At 57.6% G+C, this 17,810-nt stretch overlaps 3 protein-coding genes across 3 annotated transcripts; 2 read left to right on the forward strand and 1 right to left on the reverse strand.

Moving 5' to 3' along the window:
- Positions 1 to 110: 110 nt before the first annotated feature.
- Positions 111 to 5,823, reverse strand: PATL2 (PAT1 homolog 2). Its single transcript, XM_068409745.1, has 18 exons — positions 5,725 to 5,823; positions 5,225 to 5,538; positions 4,973 to 5,041; positions 4,797 to 4,862; positions 4,250 to 4,417; positions 4,048 to 4,134; positions 3,431 to 3,585; positions 3,230 to 3,313; positions 3,003 to 3,138; positions 2,756 to 2,876; positions 2,577 to 2,674; positions 2,231 to 2,275; positions 1,924 to 2,072; positions 1,537 to 1,696; positions 1,062 to 1,202; positions 870 to 967; positions 643 to 792; positions 111 to 350 (listed from the first exon to the last, which is right to left on the reverse strand). Exons 1-18 carry the CDS (start codon positions 5,777 to 5,779, stop codon positions 311 to 313), a joined length of 2,136 nt encoding a protein of 711 aa, XP_068265846.1. The 5' UTR covers positions 5,780 to 5,823; the 3' UTR covers positions 111 to 310.
- A 3,200-nt stretch (positions 5,824 to 9,023) lies between these two features.
- On the forward strand, positions 9,024 to 11,501 carry B2M (beta-2-microglobulin). Its single transcript, XM_068409749.1, has 4 exons — positions 9,024 to 9,145; positions 9,306 to 9,596; positions 10,136 to 10,170; positions 11,222 to 11,501. The coding sequence occupies exons 1-3, from the start codon at positions 9,079 to 9,081 to the stop codon at positions 10,147 to 10,149; spliced, it is 372 nt and encodes a 123-aa protein (XP_068265850.1). The 5' UTR covers positions 9,024 to 9,078; the 3' UTR covers positions 10,150 to 10,170; positions 11,222 to 11,501.
- Positions 11,502 to 14,429: 2,928 nt separating this feature from the next.
- TERB2 (telomere repeat binding bouquet formation protein 2) lies at positions 14,430 to 17,573 on the forward strand. The gene is made up of 7 exons (XM_068409748.1): positions 14,430 to 14,493; positions 14,806 to 14,887; positions 16,337 to 16,482; positions 16,619 to 16,680; positions 16,944 to 17,032; positions 17,143 to 17,234; positions 17,428 to 17,573. Exons 1-7 carry the CDS (start codon positions 14,430 to 14,432, stop codon positions 17,571 to 17,573), a joined length of 681 nt encoding a protein of 226 aa, XP_068265849.1.
- Positions 17,574 to 17,810: the final 237 nt, after the last annotated feature.

Raw genomic sequence — 17,810 nt, forward strand, 5'->3', positions numbered from 1 at the left:
CAAAGTCACTCCCCCCCCAGGTGCTCCCAGCGCCCCTGTGCACACCCCCCACCCTGCCCCGACACCCGCCCTGAGCCGGCACTCACCGGCGCTGGGTGCCAGGTCCCAAATAAGTTACTCGCCTTCCCCGTGCTGTGCTCCCGGGCACCGGGGCAGGGCGGCAGCAGCTCCTCCAGCGCTGGCCCTGCCAGTGCCCGCGTCACCCAGAGTGCCCCGCACCAGGGTGAAGCGTTTTCTTCCAAACTCAAAGTCACGGCGTCGGGTCCCTGCACGTTCCCGGCACCGCCGGCCCCGGTGCCCGTGCCGGGGCTCAGCACGGCATGGCAGCCTCCGACAGCAGCGGGGAGCACCTGCGGGGAAAGGAGGAGGTTGGAGCATCAGGTTGTCACGGAACCCGCCTGCTCGACCACCCCTAGAGCTGCTGGGGGGATGCCCCCAGCTTTTAACCCCCCACTTTGATATATCGCATGGGGACGTGCCATCAAGGTGTGGAGAACCTGATGCAAATGCTACAAACAGAAGCAAAGCCACAAGGATCAGCTCAGCTCACTGGAGGTTTGGAGACACGTCCAGTGGCGTTCTCCCAAGGGGACAGAAGCATCTGAGGGATCCCTAAGCAGAAGCAGATTATTCATAACTCACTCCATCTTGGCTTCCAGGTGGTGGACAGTCTGCTTGTCCAGGTAGCGGCAGAAGAGCGAGAGAAGGTTGCTGGGCAAGAAGAGAGGCTCCACCAGCAAAGCCTTGGGCACTTGCGACAGCTCCCGAGCAACCAGGAACACCGTGTCAGTCCTGGGGGCATCAACACAGGGGGTGAGCGTCCCACCAGCTGGTGAACCCCAACCCCATCGCTTGGCACAGCCCCTCACCACGTCTCGAAGTCCCCACCGCATGGCTCCAGCGGCACGTCGGAGGACAGCAGCCTCTCACCATGGCTCAGCAGGGAGTAGAGCAAGGAGATCCCAAACTGCGGGGAAGCACCGGGAGGAGCGTCACAGGCAGCTGGTGGTGGTGGCACCTTGGGGACGCCGCACAGCTCTGCCCTCCTTGGGGCCACCTACCTGGTTCTTCAAGGCCATGGCAAGGGGGAGCTCAGGGGACTCAGGCAGAGGCTTGGTCATCTCCTGCAGGACCTCGATGAGTCTGCTGAAGGTCATCCCACCCACCACCTTGTTCAACGGGCTGTAGAGCAGGGGGAGAGACTGGGCAGGGCAGAGGGGAGAGCAGGGATCTGAGACTGTTTGACCCATCATGGCCACAGTCCCATCCCAACATCTGGGGGGAAGGCAAGGGTCAATGCTGTACCCGCCCCAGGGCGAGGACTGCCACCAGGACTGCCTTAACCCCTTCCTGGAGACCTTCCTCCTCCTCAGGGAAGGAAAGAGGCTCGTGCCTCATGCCAACCCCACCAGCTACATGGCCATGCTGGGACCCAGCAAGATGAACCCCCTCCATTGCCCAGGGTGCCACCCCCAGCAAAGGCAACAGGGGAAGGAGGCAGCCTGGGATGCCCCTGCCTTGGCTGGAGGTGCTCACCTCATCCAACACATCCTTCTTCATTAGGAAGGGCAGGTGGTGGGTGATGGTCAGCAGGATCTTCTCTGCTTGCTCCCGGGTCAGGTGGGGCAGCAGCCGGGCCGTGAGCTTCTTGCCCTTCTGCACACACAGGAGTTGCAGGAATTCATCCTCTGCCTCCCTGGGGACGAAGGCTCCATTGGCACAGATCCCTGAGGGACCTGTAGCATCTCTGTCCATCCAGAAGGACCAGCATCAGCTCTGCTGGAGGATGAGGCTCATGGGCAGGGTCAGCACAGGTCGTGGTGACACATGTAACACACCCAGAACTACTGACCCGTGACCACCTGAGCCCAGCGAGGACCAGGACGTGCCGCCCGCTCCCCTCTCCCCACCACACAAACTCACTCCTCGCTGTTGCAAGCCCCGACTCTCAAGGCTTGGTAGATACGTTCCACTTCTTGGTTCTTCTGCTCCTGACAGCAGGGCTGCTGCTCCTCCAGGGCCAGAGATGTCTTCCGCTGCGTCTCCTCCACTTCCAGCAGCTGCAGGAAGAGCTGGAGAAACCACATGGGGTATGGAGGCAGCTTGGAGCATCCTCTGCCTGCCAGTCACCCAGGACCTCTGCCCAGGTAGATGTCTCCTCGCAGAGCTCCTCGGATGAAAACCAAGCATCTACATCATCCCGCCTTGTCCCAGGTCGCAGCTCGCTCACCTTCTCGATCCTGTGCAGCGCCCGGAGCCGGTGGCTCCCCGCAGCCTTCAGGAGGGGAGAAAGGAAGGTTACAGCCAGCCCCAGACACCACCGGGCCAGCTGCTCCCTGGGGATCAGAGGTGGCTTCAGGACACAGAGCGATCCCATGGGGAGCCCACGGCCAGCTCCAACTGCCCACAACCCCATCCCACCCCTCGGCAGGACACAAGCTGCTGAGGGGCAGCACCCGCTCCAACCGCACACCCCATCCTGTGGCTCGGGGCAGCACCCACGCTCGGTCATGGCAACTCCTCAAGCTCCTCCAGGGCACCCGGGACACCAACCAGCCCAGCTCCTCCTCACCTACCTCCTCCACAAGGGCATGGTGCACCGCATCGATGGCCCGGCGAGGGCTGTAGCAGGTGGACACCGCGACCTGGCCCAGCGAGCCCGCGATGCGCACCACTGGAAGAGAGATGGGGTACGGTGAGACCACAGCCCACAGCCCCTCGCCCGGCCCCACCACCGCCCGCCCCAGCCCCTCACCAGAGTCGTACGTCTCCACTTTCTGGATGAACGGCGTGACCAGCTTGGGGGGCTCCTGCTTGTTGCGCCCGCCGAGCAGCTCCTCCTCCGCCTGCTTGCGCTCCAGCCGGTGGTAGTACGTCTGTAATGACAGGCATAGCCAGGAGAGAAGCCACCATGATGAAGCCACCATCTCTTCATCCTAAAGAGATGAAGCCCCAGCCCTGAGGAGCAGAATAAGCCACCGATGCTGCTGGTGGAAGCTCACCTGGTAGTAGTAATCATCATCCATGTTCTCGCTCTGCAGCTGGATCATCTCCACCTTGACAACCCAGTCCTTCTCCTTGGAGGTCATCAGCCCAGCATAAGGGTCCACTTTAGGAGACCACACCTTGGAGGAGATGCTGGCACAGGAGAAGAGCGCAGCCTGCTGTGACTGCCCAGAGTCCCCTCCCCACCACCACCACCCCACAAGCTCCCCGAGGACCCCCTCACCTCTGCGCCTGCCCGCCTTGCTGCCGCCGCTGGGTCAGGATCCGCTGGTGCTGGGGGTGCAGCTGGGTCATGTGGCTGGGCGCGCTGCAGAGGAGACCACCATGGGGTCAGGGGCCCGGCACTCAGCTGAGACACCCCCCACAGCTGCTTTGGGGGGCTCCTCCGGTCCCACCCATGCACCCCACTCGCCATCCCACCAACCTGAGGTTCAGCTGGCCGCTGGCCGATGGACCGAAGAGAAGAGCGGGATCCAAAGAGGGAGACGTGGGACCAAAGTGCATGGCGAGAGGCCGCGGCGGGCTGCTAATGGTGGGTGACATGGGCTGGAATGGGGTGGGAGATGCGTACCCTGCGGCCTGGAGAGGGAGGGAGAAGCCATCGAGTGTCACGGAGGAGGTCTGCCAGCTCCATGGTGGCTTCTGGCTCCCGTCCTCGCAGGAGCCACCCTCTCCCTGTGCTGAGGGGACGTGTGGGGCATCACAGAGAGGTGATACCCCCACCCTAGGGGGGATCATGCCACTATGGCTGGGCAAGGCAAGGGGACCTGGGTGTCACCAGGGGTTGCGTGCCCATCAGCAGTGTCCCAGAGCAACACCAAGCACAACATCCCGCCCAGCGCAGCTCCCACGGGGACATCAGGACAGATTGATGAAGCAATGGCTACACCAGTGGTTCCACTTTCCCCGTCGGCAAGATGGGTGCTCAGGATTAGAGCACAAAGCGTGCCCCGGGTGGCAAAGCTTTGGAGAAGCCACTGTCCCCATCCCCTGCTGCTCCAGGGCCACCACATGGTGGTGGCTCTCCGCCTGCTGTGTTACCTGGTTGGAAGCGAAGAGCTGGGAGGGTTTGCGAGCCGACGCAAAGGGCCGAGGGGAGCACGGGGAGCGAGGCACCAGAGGCGACTGCTGCAGGGCAGGAGATGGGAGGTGACACTGGGACACGCCTGTCCCCAAGGCTGCACCTCTGGGGAGGGGAGGGCAGAGGAAGAGGGGACGCAAGAACCTCCCCAAAACCCGTTACCTGCTGGAGAAAGCGCTGGGGGAAGGACTTGGGGGACATCAGTCTTAAGTCGGGGCGCTTGAGCCGGGACGAGCCCCCGTAGCCCCTCTGCACGGGGGAGCCGAGGAAGTCAAGGGCCACGTTGGTGGATGGTGGAGGCCTCTCCAGGACCTGGAGGATGGCTTTATCCTGTGAGGAGGAGGCAGCAGCAGGTGGGAATGGGGCCCAGCTGGGTTCAATTTAGCTCCCCCAGCATCAGGCAGCTCACCAAAACCTTTGGTCATTGCTCAGCCAGACCATGCACCAGCCAGGCTCCCATCCTGGTGGCACACAAGAACAGGTGACCCAGCATGGGGGTCCTGGTCCCCCCCAAACTTAACAGCTTTGCCCCCAAACCCAAGCTCTGCTTAGGGTGGGCACCTCCACTCACGGCCTTTGCACCCAAGGGACACATCCTTGCACCTCCAGACCCACGATGAGGCTTTGGAGGTCCCCTGGTCACCCCAAGTTGCCCACAGTACTGAGGAGCCCTTAGCCACTCCCCAAGAGTCTGGCCGGGGGTACCCACCTCCAGCACGTGGTGGGGCGGGATGCTGCCAGGGCAGGAGCCCCACGCCACAGGATCCATCGCCAGCTGGAAGACAGAGAGGTGGTCAGCACAAGGAAGGAGGACAGGAGGAGAAGGGCAGGGGACACCACAGAGGCCACTCAGCCCAGTCACCAGATGGGAGGGGACATTTTTACCATGTCCTCTTTGCCAAACTCTGCCCAGCAAGCACCAATCTTGCTGTCCAGCACCGCCGAGTCCTGGCTCTGTGAGCAAAGAAGAGGTTACAGGCACGTCCTACACTACAAGGGAGGTCTTTGTCCCTTGGGCAGGGACCAAACCACCCCTTGGTGCCCTCCATGGGGCAGGATGGAGGGGCAGCAGGTCCCCACCAGCCTGTCTGCCTGCTGGCCAGGTGTGGGTCCCCTCCCTCTCTGCTCATGCGTCACCTCCAGCGTGGGTTTGCTCTGCACAGCTCTCATCACTGCCGGGTCTCCCAAGTCACTGAGTTCCTCACAAGGCTCCTGGTCTTCCTCCTGTGCCTCAGCCCCCAGCTCCTCCTCCTCTTCTTCCAACTCAGAGTCGGCCTGCTCCACCTCAGGCTCCATCCCACCTTCCTCCTGGGGCTCTCCCAGCTCCTCAGCTGCTCTGGGTCCCAGTTCCTCCCCGGCCTCAGTCTCCTCTGCCACCGCTTCGGCCAGCTCAGCGCTTGTCTCTGAAGGCATCAGGGGATTTGCGATGTCCTCCTCAGTGGAGTCTTGGCCTTGGAGGGGGAAGGAGAGCACATCATGGTGGAAGAGAGTCTGGGCAGTGCCCACCAGGCTCCCTGCTCCCAACCCAGCTCCTTACCAGGCAGGACACCTGCCTCATCACCCCCCACCTCCATCCTCCTCACCCCGTTGGGTGCTGGCTGATCTCCACTACACTGCGGCTTCCCCCGAGATCTTACCTAACCCAAAAGTCATCTCGTTGTACAGGTCGAGCTCTTCATCCTCCTCAGCCATCTCCTCCAGCAGAGGCGCATCTTCCACCAGCAGGTAGTCCTCGAGGATCTGGAGGTGAAAGCAGCAGGGTCCCCACTAAGGGAGACAGGCAGGGAAGGGGTAACCCTGACCTGCCCCCTAAGTGGGGGGCACCCAACCTCCCCTCCCCATCCCGCTGGTGGTGCTGGGTGGCCCCTAGACCTCGTGGCTGGAAAGGGAAGAGCAGGAGCCACCGGCACTGCCAGTGAGGTTAGAAGTCCACTGAAGCCTGCCAGGACCAGGGCTGTGGCCACCCGGAGGTGCCGGTGGCTACTGCCAGCACATGGGATACCGGCACGGAACAGCACCAAGGGACACCATTAGGCTTCAGAGTGAACACCCTGCTGCCGGGGCACGACCAGCACCCGAGCACAAGGCAGGGAAAGGCACCCCACCGGCACCTCCAGGGCCGTGCCTCCTCCGGTACCGAGCGCTCCCGGGACAGCCTGCACCGCGTAGGGCGGCCCCGGGGCAGCCGGCACCGGGGAACGGGGATTGTGACGCGGGGCAGCGAGCCAGGAGGCGGCCCCGGGGCCGGGCCAGGGCGGAGCAGGGCGGGCGCTCACAATGGGCTCGCCGCCCTCCGCCATGCCGGGGCACCGCCCGCCCGCGTCCCTCTACGGGGCCGCGCTACCCCCGCCACCGCCTTTTACGGCGTGCGCCTGCCGTACAGCATGGCGGCGCCCAGTCGGCGCCCGCGCATGCGCACTGGCTAAGCCACGCCCCCTCGGCTAGGCCCCGCCCACGCGGCCCGGCGGTGCGCGGAGCAGGGATGGAGGTGGGAGAGGAGGAGGATGAGGGTGAGGTTTAACGGCCCCACCCGCGGAAGGGGGGTGTAAAAGTGCAACCACCTGCGTCCGTGGCGGGCACAGAAACCCCCAGCCCGGCTTTTCCCACCGCTCCCGGCCAGCGAGGGGGGTTTTCCAAAGCGACGCTTTGTGAGCGGCCACGGGAAACCCAGCGGGACGTGGGTGGGGGTCCGGGGTCCGGCCTCGGAGAGCCACGGCAGGGACAGCGCAGGGGAGCAAAGCTTCAGACGAAGACGCTGTAAAACTCCGCGCCCTGCGAAGCACAGCGGGCTGCCCTCATCCCCCCGAATGCCGGGAGCGCCTCGGTCGAGTCAGACCTCACCCACTCCTGAAATATTTCTCTCTGCTAATAAAAGCAGAAGCGCCCTAAAAAAAAAGGAAGATTTGGGTGTTCTAAAGAAATCTTTTTAGAAACGTCACGTGGAAAAACTCATGGTTCAGCTTCTCTTTACGAGGCGAGTCTGCCAGGCACGCCTGGTTACAGCAGAGTCATCTCCAGGGATTCCCAGCCCAAAGGTGTCAGCACAGAGAGAGGATCCGTGTCCTGCAATCAGCTGTTTGTGTAATTAATCCTCCCCGAGCCCAGGGGATCGCTCACCTGCGGAGAGTTAGACTAGCCTGGGGCTCCCAGGCAATGACCCCGACCCAGCTCACACCTGACACAGCAGATAGTGTTTATTTCTGGGAGAGCCCTCAGATCCCTGATAAGGCTCAGGTGGCAGCTGCATCCCCTTATCTCACAGCAAAAACACTCAACAGCAGCAAACCCAGCAAGATCTCGGCTCAGAGCTGGTCCAGTGTGGGCTGATAATGAGTATGTGCAGGTTTTTTCTTTGCTAAGTCTCCACTGATCTACCTGCTGCCTCTGGGTGGGGGATGTTCTCCCTACGTGCTTTATTGATTTAAAGAGAGGGCTTTAAATGGGATGTATTAAGGTAGCAAGCCTTGAAAGGCCTCGGTGTTAGAGGAGCTCCATGATTCTGATGGTTTTTTCCCCACTAGCAGTGACTTTCCTTTCTTTTCTCTTTTTTATTTTAACTTTTTAATCCTTATGCTGCTGGATGGAATCACAGACTGGTTTGGGTTGGAAGGGACCTTAAAGATCATCCAGTTCCAACCTCCCCTGCCACGGGCAGGGACACCTTCCACCAGACCAGGTTGCTCCAAGCCCCATCCAACCTGGCCTTGAACACTGCCAGGGAGGGGGCAGACACAGCTTCTCTGGGCAGCCTGGGCCAGGGTCTCCCCACCCTCACAGCAAAGAATTTCTTCCTAATATCTCATCTCAATCTCCCCTCTTTTAGTTTAAAACCATTCCCCCTCGTCCTGTCACTCCATGACCTTGTAAAAAGCCCCTCTCCAGCTTTCCTGTAGCCCCTTCAGGCACTGGAAGGTGCTAGAAGGTCTCCCCGGAGCCTTCTCTTCTCCAGGCTGAACAGCCCCAGCTCTCTCAGCCTGTCTCCACAGCAGAGGGGCTCCAGCCCTCTGACCATCTTCATGGCCTCCTCTGGACAGAAGACAATATACGTATACCTGCTTCCCAGTCTGAACCAGTGACTCTAAAGATAAGCAGTACACAAGCAGACAAGCTCCTCAGTGTATAAAATATCTATGTGCTCTTTAATACTGGTTCATTTTCCTTTTTTAACCTTGGTTTTTGTAATGCTGCTATTTAAAGCTGCGGGACTTCTCCAAGCAGCGTGACAAGGCCACTCAGAGGCACACCCAGCCTAGCTGGGCTATGGTGCTCATAGTTTTTCTGGAGGAGGCACGAGAAAACCTGGTTCTTTGATCTTTGGGTTCTCATCTTTCATGTTGGGGGGTCCGTGCTGTGCTGGAATGACAGAGTCAGTCCATCATCCTACAGCTGCTGGACCAAGACACTCCCACAAAGGCTTTGAGAGAGCAAACCGAGGTTCAGAAAGGAAGGTGGCCGGGCTGCGTCAGTGTAGGCTGTTGGCGTAATACCAGCCCTGGCTGCAAAATCTTCCATAAGAGGTGAGGGGCAAGAGCTGGGCAAACACCTTGTAGCTGCTGCGCCATGACCTGCTCAAGGCCTGGGGGAGCGGTCACCCAGGCTCAGCTGGGGGCCGGTACTGCCTCACGCCCTTGGTGCCTCCATCCCTGCGGGGAAGGCCCCAGCACAGGGCTGCCGGCGAGGCTCTGGCTGCTGTGGGGCCGGGCAGAACCGGGGCCGGGCCCCGCACGGCACCCCCGGCCCCAGCACAGCACCTCCAGGGCCGCCGAGCCCGGGGCGGTGCCTCAGAGCGAAAGCGAAAGCACCGCTGCCCGCAGTGCGCAGGCGCGGCGGACTGGCTCGCATAACCTCTCAGCTCCCTCTCTGCCTGGAGACTGATGACGCGTCGGCAATTCCGCATCGCGATTGGCCGGGTGTGACAGAGGTTATAAATGGCGGCGGGGGAGCGGGGCGGGTCAGTGTGCGAGGGGAGCGGGACGGAGGCGATCGCGGTCATGGAGCTGGCGCTGAGGGTGGCGGTCCTGGTGCTGGTCGGGCTGGTGGGCCTGGGGAGGGCGGATGGTGAGTGCTGGGGGGGTGTGAAGGGCCCTGCGGGGCGGGGGTGAGGAGGGTGGGAGGTGCTCTGAGGGGCCCGGTACCGGTTACCGTGCCTGGTTGGGTGGGCGCTGGCCTCTCCGAGGCGGTGCCCGCTGCAGCTCTGCTTCTCACTCCCCCCCCTTAGCCCCGTCTCCGCAGACACCGAAAGTGGAGGTGTACTCCCGCAAACACGTCACGCCCGGCCAGGAGAACACCCTCAACTGCTTCGTGAGTGGTTTCCACCCCCCCAAGATCGACATCACCCTCCTCAAGAACGGGGAGCCCATGAGCGACGTGCAGTACGCCGACATGTCCTTCAACGACAAGTGGTATTTCCAGCGCCTGGTGTACGTGCCCTTCGTCCCCGAGAAGGGCAGCGTCTACAATTGCAGGGTGGACCACGCCGCCTTCCGAGAGCCGCAGCTCTACCGATGGGGTATCGTGCAACTTCTTCTTCCAAGCTTTGGTGCCCTTCATGTGCAGAAGACAGAGCTCAAGGATTTATAGCCTGGTGTCCCTTCTTAAGAAGTAGGGCGCTGCATTGGGGTGGATTTGGAAGGTCTTGTGCTATAGATGGAGGATTAACTTGGTTTTACGGACCCGTGAAAGAGCTTGTTCGGAGCAGACAGGGAAGACTTGTCTTCCTTGGTGTTACCTGTAGGTATTTGGTTGTGCTGTGTCTGTCACAGTGCTTAGCGGAGCACTGATCTCTTTCTAGGCCAACTTGTCTCGAAAGAGATGGGTCGTGCAGTGATTTTTTTCTTTTTTGCTTTATATTTGGTGAATATAAAGAAGGATCTAGGGGTGGGGACCGATTGTGGTGACCCAGCCTGCTGCAGCAAGGAGACAGCCAAGCAAGGGCAGCTCTCTGGTTACTGCACTGGGGCTGTTTCCAGCAGGGGTGGGCTTGTGGTGAGGGGTGAGACAGGGTGCTGTTTGCCCCGAAGCCTAACGCTCTCCACTTCTTTCTTGCAGATCCGGACTTCTGAGCTGTGTCTGGGATAATCATGGTGAGTTACGCTGATGCTCTGTGCTGGTAAAGGGGAACATGGACTGCTTTCTCGGGGGGGGAAGTCTGTAGCTCGCAGAGTTGAGGAACAACAGCAACCACCCAAAAAAAGAAATATATTTCCTTGATAGGGAAAATAAAACTAAATATGTTATGGCCTAGATGACACAGGTTGAAACACCTTAGTTACATACCCCGTAAAGGCTGGATAATTATTATTAACTGTACCCAGGACAAGCCTTGGCAAGACCTCACTTGAAATGCCCTCTGCATTGGACCAGAAAAATGTTATCAATGACTTTTAGACGGAATAATGGGTCAAACTTTGTAAATCAGAAAAACTCTATTGGGCATTTCTTCTTGGGAAGATGTAGATGGATCCGAGTCCTTTACTTGTTACTGTCTAATGCTGCTCTCCCTCTAAAGCTCTCCAGCCGTTCCTTGCTGTAGAGCAGCAAAGGCTAGGAGGGGTCTTAGGCTTCCAGGGACAAGAGAACATGGAGGTCAGTTGACCATCTTTCTAGTGGAGGACAACAGAAAAGCTGAGGTGTGATATTGAGGGCTGGTGAAAGGCTCAGGAGATCCTCCAGAGCCAAAAATGGCTGGATTAAAAGGATATTTAGAGGGGACGACGTAAGTGCTCTGGTGGGACATCACCAAGAAGGCCACCAGTAGCGAGGGATGCCAGGCTTGGTTGGAGGTGGGACATTGGTGACTTTGCTGGAGTCTGGGGACAAGGATTTACTGAGCTGGGGTGGAGGAGTTAAGAGCAGGATAAAGGGAGAATATCCGTGCAGCTGGTGCTTGAGGTGCAGAGCAAGGATCCTCTTGGCAGAGGATTGCTTGTTGAACTCTGAACCCCCACCGAGGAGGGGATGGAGAAGCAGTTTCTGGAGGATTTTTATCTAAATATAATAGGAAGGTGGGTCTGTCTGCCTGCAGCTGGGACTCTGCAGTCTGAGTTCCCTTGTGGAAAACACTTTTTTGTGCTAAAATAATTACAGTTGAAGGTGTGAACAGTGACTGATGTCTATCTCCTTTCCCCTGTGCAGGTCAGAAGATTTCTGCCTTCCAAGTCAAAATCTTCTTGAGCTTCTGCCCATTCTTCGCATCTCACTGGTGGATACGCTGAAGAGCAATTGTCTTCATTGCAGAATTCCTTCTTTAGTAACTAAAATGGTATTTACCCAAATCAGTATGCGAGCTAGGCTTTTTTTTTTGAGCACATAACTATAAATGTCCACATTGCTGATCAAAAAGCTGTTGTAGCTCATGAAGCTTTGAATTGTACATGGTTTTTATCTAAATAAAATTGGAAAGTGGAATCCTTAATATTTCTTCAGAGTTGTGTGACAAGCTGAGCTGATTTCATGGGCTCTGATGGCTGCTGGGTTGTGGGTGGATCTGGAGGGTGGTGGCACCACACTCAGGTGCACTTTTTTATCTTGCTGAGAAGGTGCAGGAACAATTTTCCATCAAAAAAAGAGAAGAATTAAAGGTTTATCTGGTTTGTCTAGCCACAGGCTCCTGAGTTGCTTTGGCACAAGGTTTAAAAAATGGGATGAAGTAACCTTGGGGTCACTGGGTCTGATCTTAAAGCTGGGTGAGGGGAAAAGGAGTAGATGGGCAGGATGTGGCGTCCGCTTCAAGGAGGGAGAACTCCAGCTGATGGTTTTCAGGGCTGTGTGGTGTAAAGCTGGGCCAAGGGTGTTGGTGACTTTCACTTCTGTTTTTCTCTTCTGCAAGCTGGTGGCCCCACGGAGCAGCGCCATGGGGGGCTGGTCTTCTGCCATACCTCAGGGGTTTGATGGTACTACCCAAAAAGGGTGCTACTTGGTAGAATCCAGCAGCTTGCTTTTATTTAGGAAGAAGTCTCAGTACTACCTCTTGGCGTCTTGGATCAAGGAGGATCTCATCAGTGCAGATCTCATGTGTATGAACAAGGATCCCTGGCAACCCAGTGGGTGTGATCTACCACAGGTCTCTTCTTGGGTGTGTTACGATTTGCTGTGGCTGGTGTCACAGAACACCCACTGGAGATTTTGAGGGATCTGGGCTTGTTTCATAGCTTTTTTCCATTAAAACCATATTTTCTGTGATGTACAGAAATAATAACAGTCCTGTGCAAGCCTCTGGCTTTGCTTGGAAAGACATTTACCTCAAAGACAAATCCTCTACTACAAGCAACAGTTTGCTGGGATGAAGGGAGCAGTTACGGGGGCTTTGCACTCACCAGAGGAGCATTCAAACCAAGAGGTGGGGATGTCACAGCTGGGTGGTCATGCAAAGCGCTCGTCACCCTGTGTGGGATGGCAGGACTCCCCAGAGCCACCACACAGCTCAGCCTGCAATGCGAACTGTGCTCTGGAGACCAGCCAGGGACTGCACCAGCCCCAGCAGTGGTCCTGTGGTAGAAGATGGTCTGTGAGGGAGGAAAGGGTTTGGGCTTCTCCTCCAGAGACCCCAGCAGAGCAGCACAGCCTGCTGTGAGAGCCCGAGGTGGCCTGAGTCATAGACCACATCCTGGCTTCCTCCTCTGGATCACAAAGAGCCACCAAAGTGCCTGCCACCACCTTGACTTCACCTTTACCATCCTCACAAGCGTCACAGAGTAACGGCCGGGTACACCACACCAACAGGCAAAACCTCATCCTAATTAGGACATGAGTGGAGTCCACTGCAGAAGATGAAGACGCTGCGGCACAGGCAACGTGAGACAACCACGTCTCCAAAGGAAACTTAGATCACCCTCTTCCCGCACCAGGGAAGTCTGTGCCCTGATTACATCTGTGGACTTTTTGTGGTCTTACTTAGGAAATATTTTGACGGCTTACTCAGAAATCCCCCGCTCTGGGGGAGCGGGAGAACAACGCATGCCAATCCCAGAGGCTGGCTAATGTTGATTAACATCTGAATTTCAGGACCATATCTACAAAAACCTTCTCTGTTTTATCATCAGTCATCCTTGGGGGTCCAGCTTGGGGGGGGTCCAAAGGTAGCTGGGGCATAGCTGCACTGCTGCTGCTGGTGTTTCAGCGAAAGTTCCCAGGGGATGGAGTTGTTGAGGGATATCTTGGCAAGTTTGAAGCATGATACAAGCCTCATTTGTGCTTTATGAAATTGTCATGTCCAGCCTGGGGGAGAAGGATAAATTTTGTAAGAGATGAGCCTCCTCCCCTTGCTTTCTAGCCAATCCTCAGGGATTAGAGGGGTTGGGGGCAGCTGTGCTAATCTCTTAACAGAGGAGTCAACTGTTGGGGAGTGACTCAGATTTGCAGAACCCCAGGTGTGGATTAAGGTGAAATGACACTCAAGGTCTGCTACAAATCACAACTTTAATAAACAGTTACTACAAAGAGAAGCACATTATATGTATTGGTGTGTACCTACTCAAGCTAAATCTCCCCTCTTTCAGTTTAAAACCGTTCCCCCTCGTCCTGTCACTCCATGCCCTTGTACAAAGCCCCTCTCCAGCTTTCCTGTAGCCCCTTCAGGCACTGGAAGGTGCTAGAAGATCTCCCCGGAGCCTTCTCTTCTCCAGGCTGAACAGCCCCAGCTCTCTCAGCCTGTCTCCACAGCAGAGGGACTCCAGCCCTCTGAGCATCTTCGTGGCCTCCTCTGGACTCGCTCCAACAGCTCCGTGTCCTTCTTCTGTCGGTTCCCCCAGAGCTGGACGCAGCACTGCAGGGGGGGTCTCCCGAGAGCGGAGTAGAGGGGCAGAATCCCCTCCCTCGCCGTGCTGGCCACGCTGCTGGGGATGCAGCCCAGGACACGGGTGGCTTTCTGGGCTGCCAGCGCACGTTGCCGGCTCATGGTGAGCTTCTCGTCACCCATCACCCCAAGCCCTTCTCCTCAGGGCTGCCCTCAGTCGCTCTCACAGCCCCAGGCCGGCCCTGGCTGACAGCGGCTGCCCCGTCTGTGTCACCCGCAGCCACTTCGGGACTCTCAGCCGGGGAGGCGGCACCGGAGGCCGGGTTTGAAACCGGTGTGGCTGCTCTTGCCGGTGCCTGAACGACTCGGGGGGGGGGCGGCCAGCCCCGGGAACGGCCGCTGCCCCTCGGGGCACCGCGCCCCCCCCAGCGCCCGCCGCCCCCCAGCTTCCCGCCGCTGCCCCTCAGGGTCTTCCCGCCGCCGCCGCCGCCCTCAGCGCTGCCTCCCGCCGCCCCTCAGGGCTCCTCCTCCGCCCGCCGCCCTCAGCGCTGCCTCCCGCCGCCCCTCAGGGATCCTCCGCCCCTCAGGGCTCCTCCTCCGCCCGCCGCGATGTTCCGGGGCCACCGCGCCTGGTTCTCGCAGAGCGTCAGCCCGGGCCCGCGGGAGGTGTGGGGTGAGGTGTCCCGGTGGCACCCCGGGGATGGGGCACGGCCCTGTCACCCCTCAGTGGGGCAGAGCAGGGCTGAGCCCCCCCCATGGTGGGGCACAGCACGGGTTTGGCAGGTCCCCCCAGAGCTGGGACAAGTCCTCAATGGGGCAGTGAGAGACCCACAGCCACGGGGGGGCCCATCACAGCTCCCATGTCGGGGCCCAGCCCTGCGGCCCCACAAAGGAGCCCGGGCAGCTGTCCCCATCCCGGGCCACCCCGAGGTGGGGACACGCTGGGGCACCCACCTTCCTCCTCACCCGCCTCTTCCCCCCGCAGCAGCCGGCGGCGGGACGCTCACCCACTGGCGGGACGCCGACTACCTCTTCAGCAGCGCTGCCGCCCACCCGGACACCCGCAGGTGGGCTGTGTCCCCGGCTGTCCCCCCGCCATGTCACCCCCATGCCAGCAACACCCTCCTTGCTTGGGAGACGCCCCGTTTCGCGCTCACCTTGAGCCCTCTCCACACGATGTCTAGAGAGCGAACGATCAACAAAAGCGTAGATAACGGGTTTAATGGATTTAATGTAAAATATTTAACGGATGCCGACATCCTTTGGAAGTCAGGGTGGTGTTTTTAAAGTGCCTGGTACAGGTCTGCAGACGGTTTACTGCTTAGCGGGGTCTGAAAACTCACACCCACACTAAATTGTAGCCAGATAAATCAGAAAATGGCTGCAAAAACCATCCACGCGTTAGGCTGGCTTAACTCCCATGTAAATTCAACTAACGGTGCTGGTTTTCTCCCTACCTTTGACTTACTGGAAAACTCAGGGTCTAAAATAGAGGCGACGCCACCCCCAAAGAAGGAACCAAGTGCTAAAAAGCCAGCGTGAGTTAACCCTGAAAGCGAGCGTAGGGATGAAAGTGGCTGGAAAAGGGCTGAGTTGCTATTTTCCTTCTGCTCGCTTAATATAAAAGAATCAAAGAGCTCAAGAACATTTGTACAAGAATAAGGGAAGGGTATTCGGGGTCTTTCTCCAGCCAATCAATATTTATATTTCTTCAATATCATGTAAATATATTTATGTGAAAGGGAACTGCAAGGTCTTCTTGCAGTGCTCTGCAGCAGGCTTTGCTAGGCTGGCCTAAACAGCTGCCTTTAACACACGACTGTTTAAAACTGGCTCAGATTTTTGTAATCCTTCAGCCACCCACTCCAGCTGCGGGAGGAGAAACCCGGAGTAACCACCTTCCTTCTGCCACAGCATCCTGCCAGACTGGGTTGTTCTCCCAGGGGGAATTATATATAATTATATCTATATAAAAATATAGATATATTCAATGTATAGATTCAGATTGTTTCTTGGGAAAAAACGTCATCATTATCCATACCCTTATACCTTGCAAATATTTAATTCCCCTCTAAGGAGGACAGTGAGCGCTTGAGCATCCTCCACCCACCCTTCCTCGCTCAGCTGTAGTGCCACGGCTCTTTGGGGACCGCGCCGAGAGCCTGGGTGGGGACCAGCGGGGTTAACAGTGAATGAATAAATAAATAAAAATCACATTTTTCCCCCCTGCCCCGAAGAACCAGCCTCACCTGGAGAGCAGAGCACGGAGCAGTGCCATTGAGTTCCTAAAAATACATGTTTCCCTGGTCCCAGGTGGGCTGCTCTCAGGAGGTGCCCACAGCCAGGACCATAACGGGATGTTGCCGGTGGAGTCTCATAGTTAGAAAATGACCAAAAATTAGGTGCTTTTGGCAAAAATATCGGAGCAGGTCAGTTTTAATGACAAATCCCTCTAAACTTTTTGGGATTTTTTTGGAGGTTTACCTCTGGAAACCAGCTATCTTTCTCTCTTCCAGAATACACGAGAGCCTCGATTACTTGGAGGGCAGAGCGACGGTCTTCCACTCCCGTTACCTCTCCACGTGGGCGAGGACCGATGAGGGAGTGAGGCCGGCTGTGGCTCTGGGCCACTTCGTCCTGCCGCCCGCCTGCCTGCAAGAAGGTCGGGGGGGAGAAGAAAAAATAAACCCATCAGGGTTTGGCTCTCCTGGGGGTTCCCCTGTGAGTGGAGCCTTTTGTTAATTAATCTCGTTAATTTGATGCTCTCCCAGTCGTTTATTTTTTTTTGTCCACGGCAGAAATCAGGAGGCAAATGGGCAGTTTTATTTGGGAACAGGCGGATGATTCACTCGCAGAGCAGGTAAGAGCAGAAATTTATACTACAGGAGGTGTAGCTTAAAAACATCCCGGTTGTATGAACTCCAGGGAGCCTGGTTTGCATCCCAGACCCTCAGCCCAAACACGGGATCACATCTTCTCTTTTGAAGCAGAAAACGTGATTAGATTTAAAATTCTATTCTAAATTATGCTTGAAATCACAAGCCCTAAACACACCGCTCTCTTGGACCGCGTGTTTTGCGGGGTACCCGGGACACGATTTTAACCCTGCGTCGATACTCGCAGCCCAGCGAAAATCCGACGGGGGAAGTGGAAGCAGTGAGAAAAGGCCGTGAGGAGGAAGCGGAGGAGGATGCGCTAGACCTGGCCGAAAGGTATTTTCCTGCCCTTGGTGGCAGGATTTGGACGTGCCCCCCCCAAATTTCCAGAGATCCCCAACGCGTAGAAAATAACGCACAGGGTTTTATTTCCCGCTTCAACACAGCAGCGAAGAAGAAACAGGCTCCACAGCTCCCACCCAGGGGGAATTTCCATACCGTGCCCTCCAGGAATACCCGACGAACAACATGGTGACAGGTAACGTTTGGCGTCGGGAGATCTGTTAGACCCCCCCTCCGTGTGCTCCTCGGTACCGACAGCAGCGGAATCGCCGAGGGTGAGACCGGAATCGCTCCCTCCTCCTCCGCGCTTCACCTTTTCCATCCTCCTCGTCTCGTCGGAGAAGAGAGGAGCTGCCCTCCAGGTGAGACCCCGCGGTTCCCCTCCGCAGGCTACGCCTCCGCCCACCACATGAAGAAATACGTCGGGGAGCTCCGTGATTTCACCCCCGGCACCGCGGGCTACGTGGCCTATTGGGTTCAGAGCAAAATTAACCTTCACTCCTACGCGAAGACTAAAACGAAGAGAAAATTGTGAGTAACAGGTGGCGTAGCCAAAACTGCGTCGGTTGCGTTTGGAAATCCGCTCTCGTGTGCAGGGCGAGGGGTGTTTTACCCATCAGTCCGCGTTCGCCCCGTGGTTTAGTTCGATAGCGAAGAGATCGGTGGTATCGAGCTGCAAACTGGGAGTTAAATCTCTGCGGAGTTTGGGGGATTTAGAAATGATCCCTGCTCGGCTTCTCCTCACTCAGCACATTCAATGTGTATTTAAATA

This window comes from Nyctibius grandis, chromosome 11 (genome assembly GCF_013368605.1).
Source record: "Nyctibius grandis isolate bNycGra1 chromosome 11, bNycGra1.pri, whole genome shotgun sequence".
Lineage (NCBI taxonomy): Eukaryota > Metazoa > Chordata > Aves > Nyctibiiformes > Nyctibiidae > Nyctibius > Nyctibius grandis.

Coding starts and splice junctions, on each gene's coding strand:
- PATL2 (XM_068409745.1), bottom strand. CDS start 5,779: ATGGCTGAGGAGGATGAAGAGCTCGACCTGTACAACGAGATGACTTTT. Junction 5,042..5,224: donor AGAGCAAACCCACGCTGGAG/GTGACGCATGAG, acceptor CTTTGCTCACAG/AGCCAGGACTCGGCGGTGCT. Junction 2,877..3,002: donor ATGATGATTACTACTACCAG/GTGAGCTTCCAC, acceptor CTGTCATTACAG/ACGTACTACCACCGGCTGGA.
- B2M (XM_068409749.1), top strand. CDS start 9,079: ATGGAGCTGGCGCTGAGGGTGGCGGTCCTGGTGCTGGTCGGGCTGGTG. Junction 9,146..9,305: donor GGGCCTGGGGAGGGCGGATG/GTGAGTGCTGGG, acceptor CCCCCCCCTTAG/CCCCGTCTCCGCAGACACCG.
- TERB2 (XM_068409748.1), top strand. CDS start 14,430: ATGTTCCGGGGCCACCGCGCCTGGTTCTCGCAGAGCGTCAGCCCGGGC. Junction 14,888..16,336: donor GCCCACCCGGACACCCGCAG/GTGGGCTGTGTC, acceptor TCTCTCTTCCAG/AATACACGAGAGCCTCGATT. Junction 17,235..17,427: donor GACGAACAACATGGTGACAG/GTAACGTTTGGC, acceptor TCCCCTCCGCAG/GCTACGCCTCCGCCCACCAC.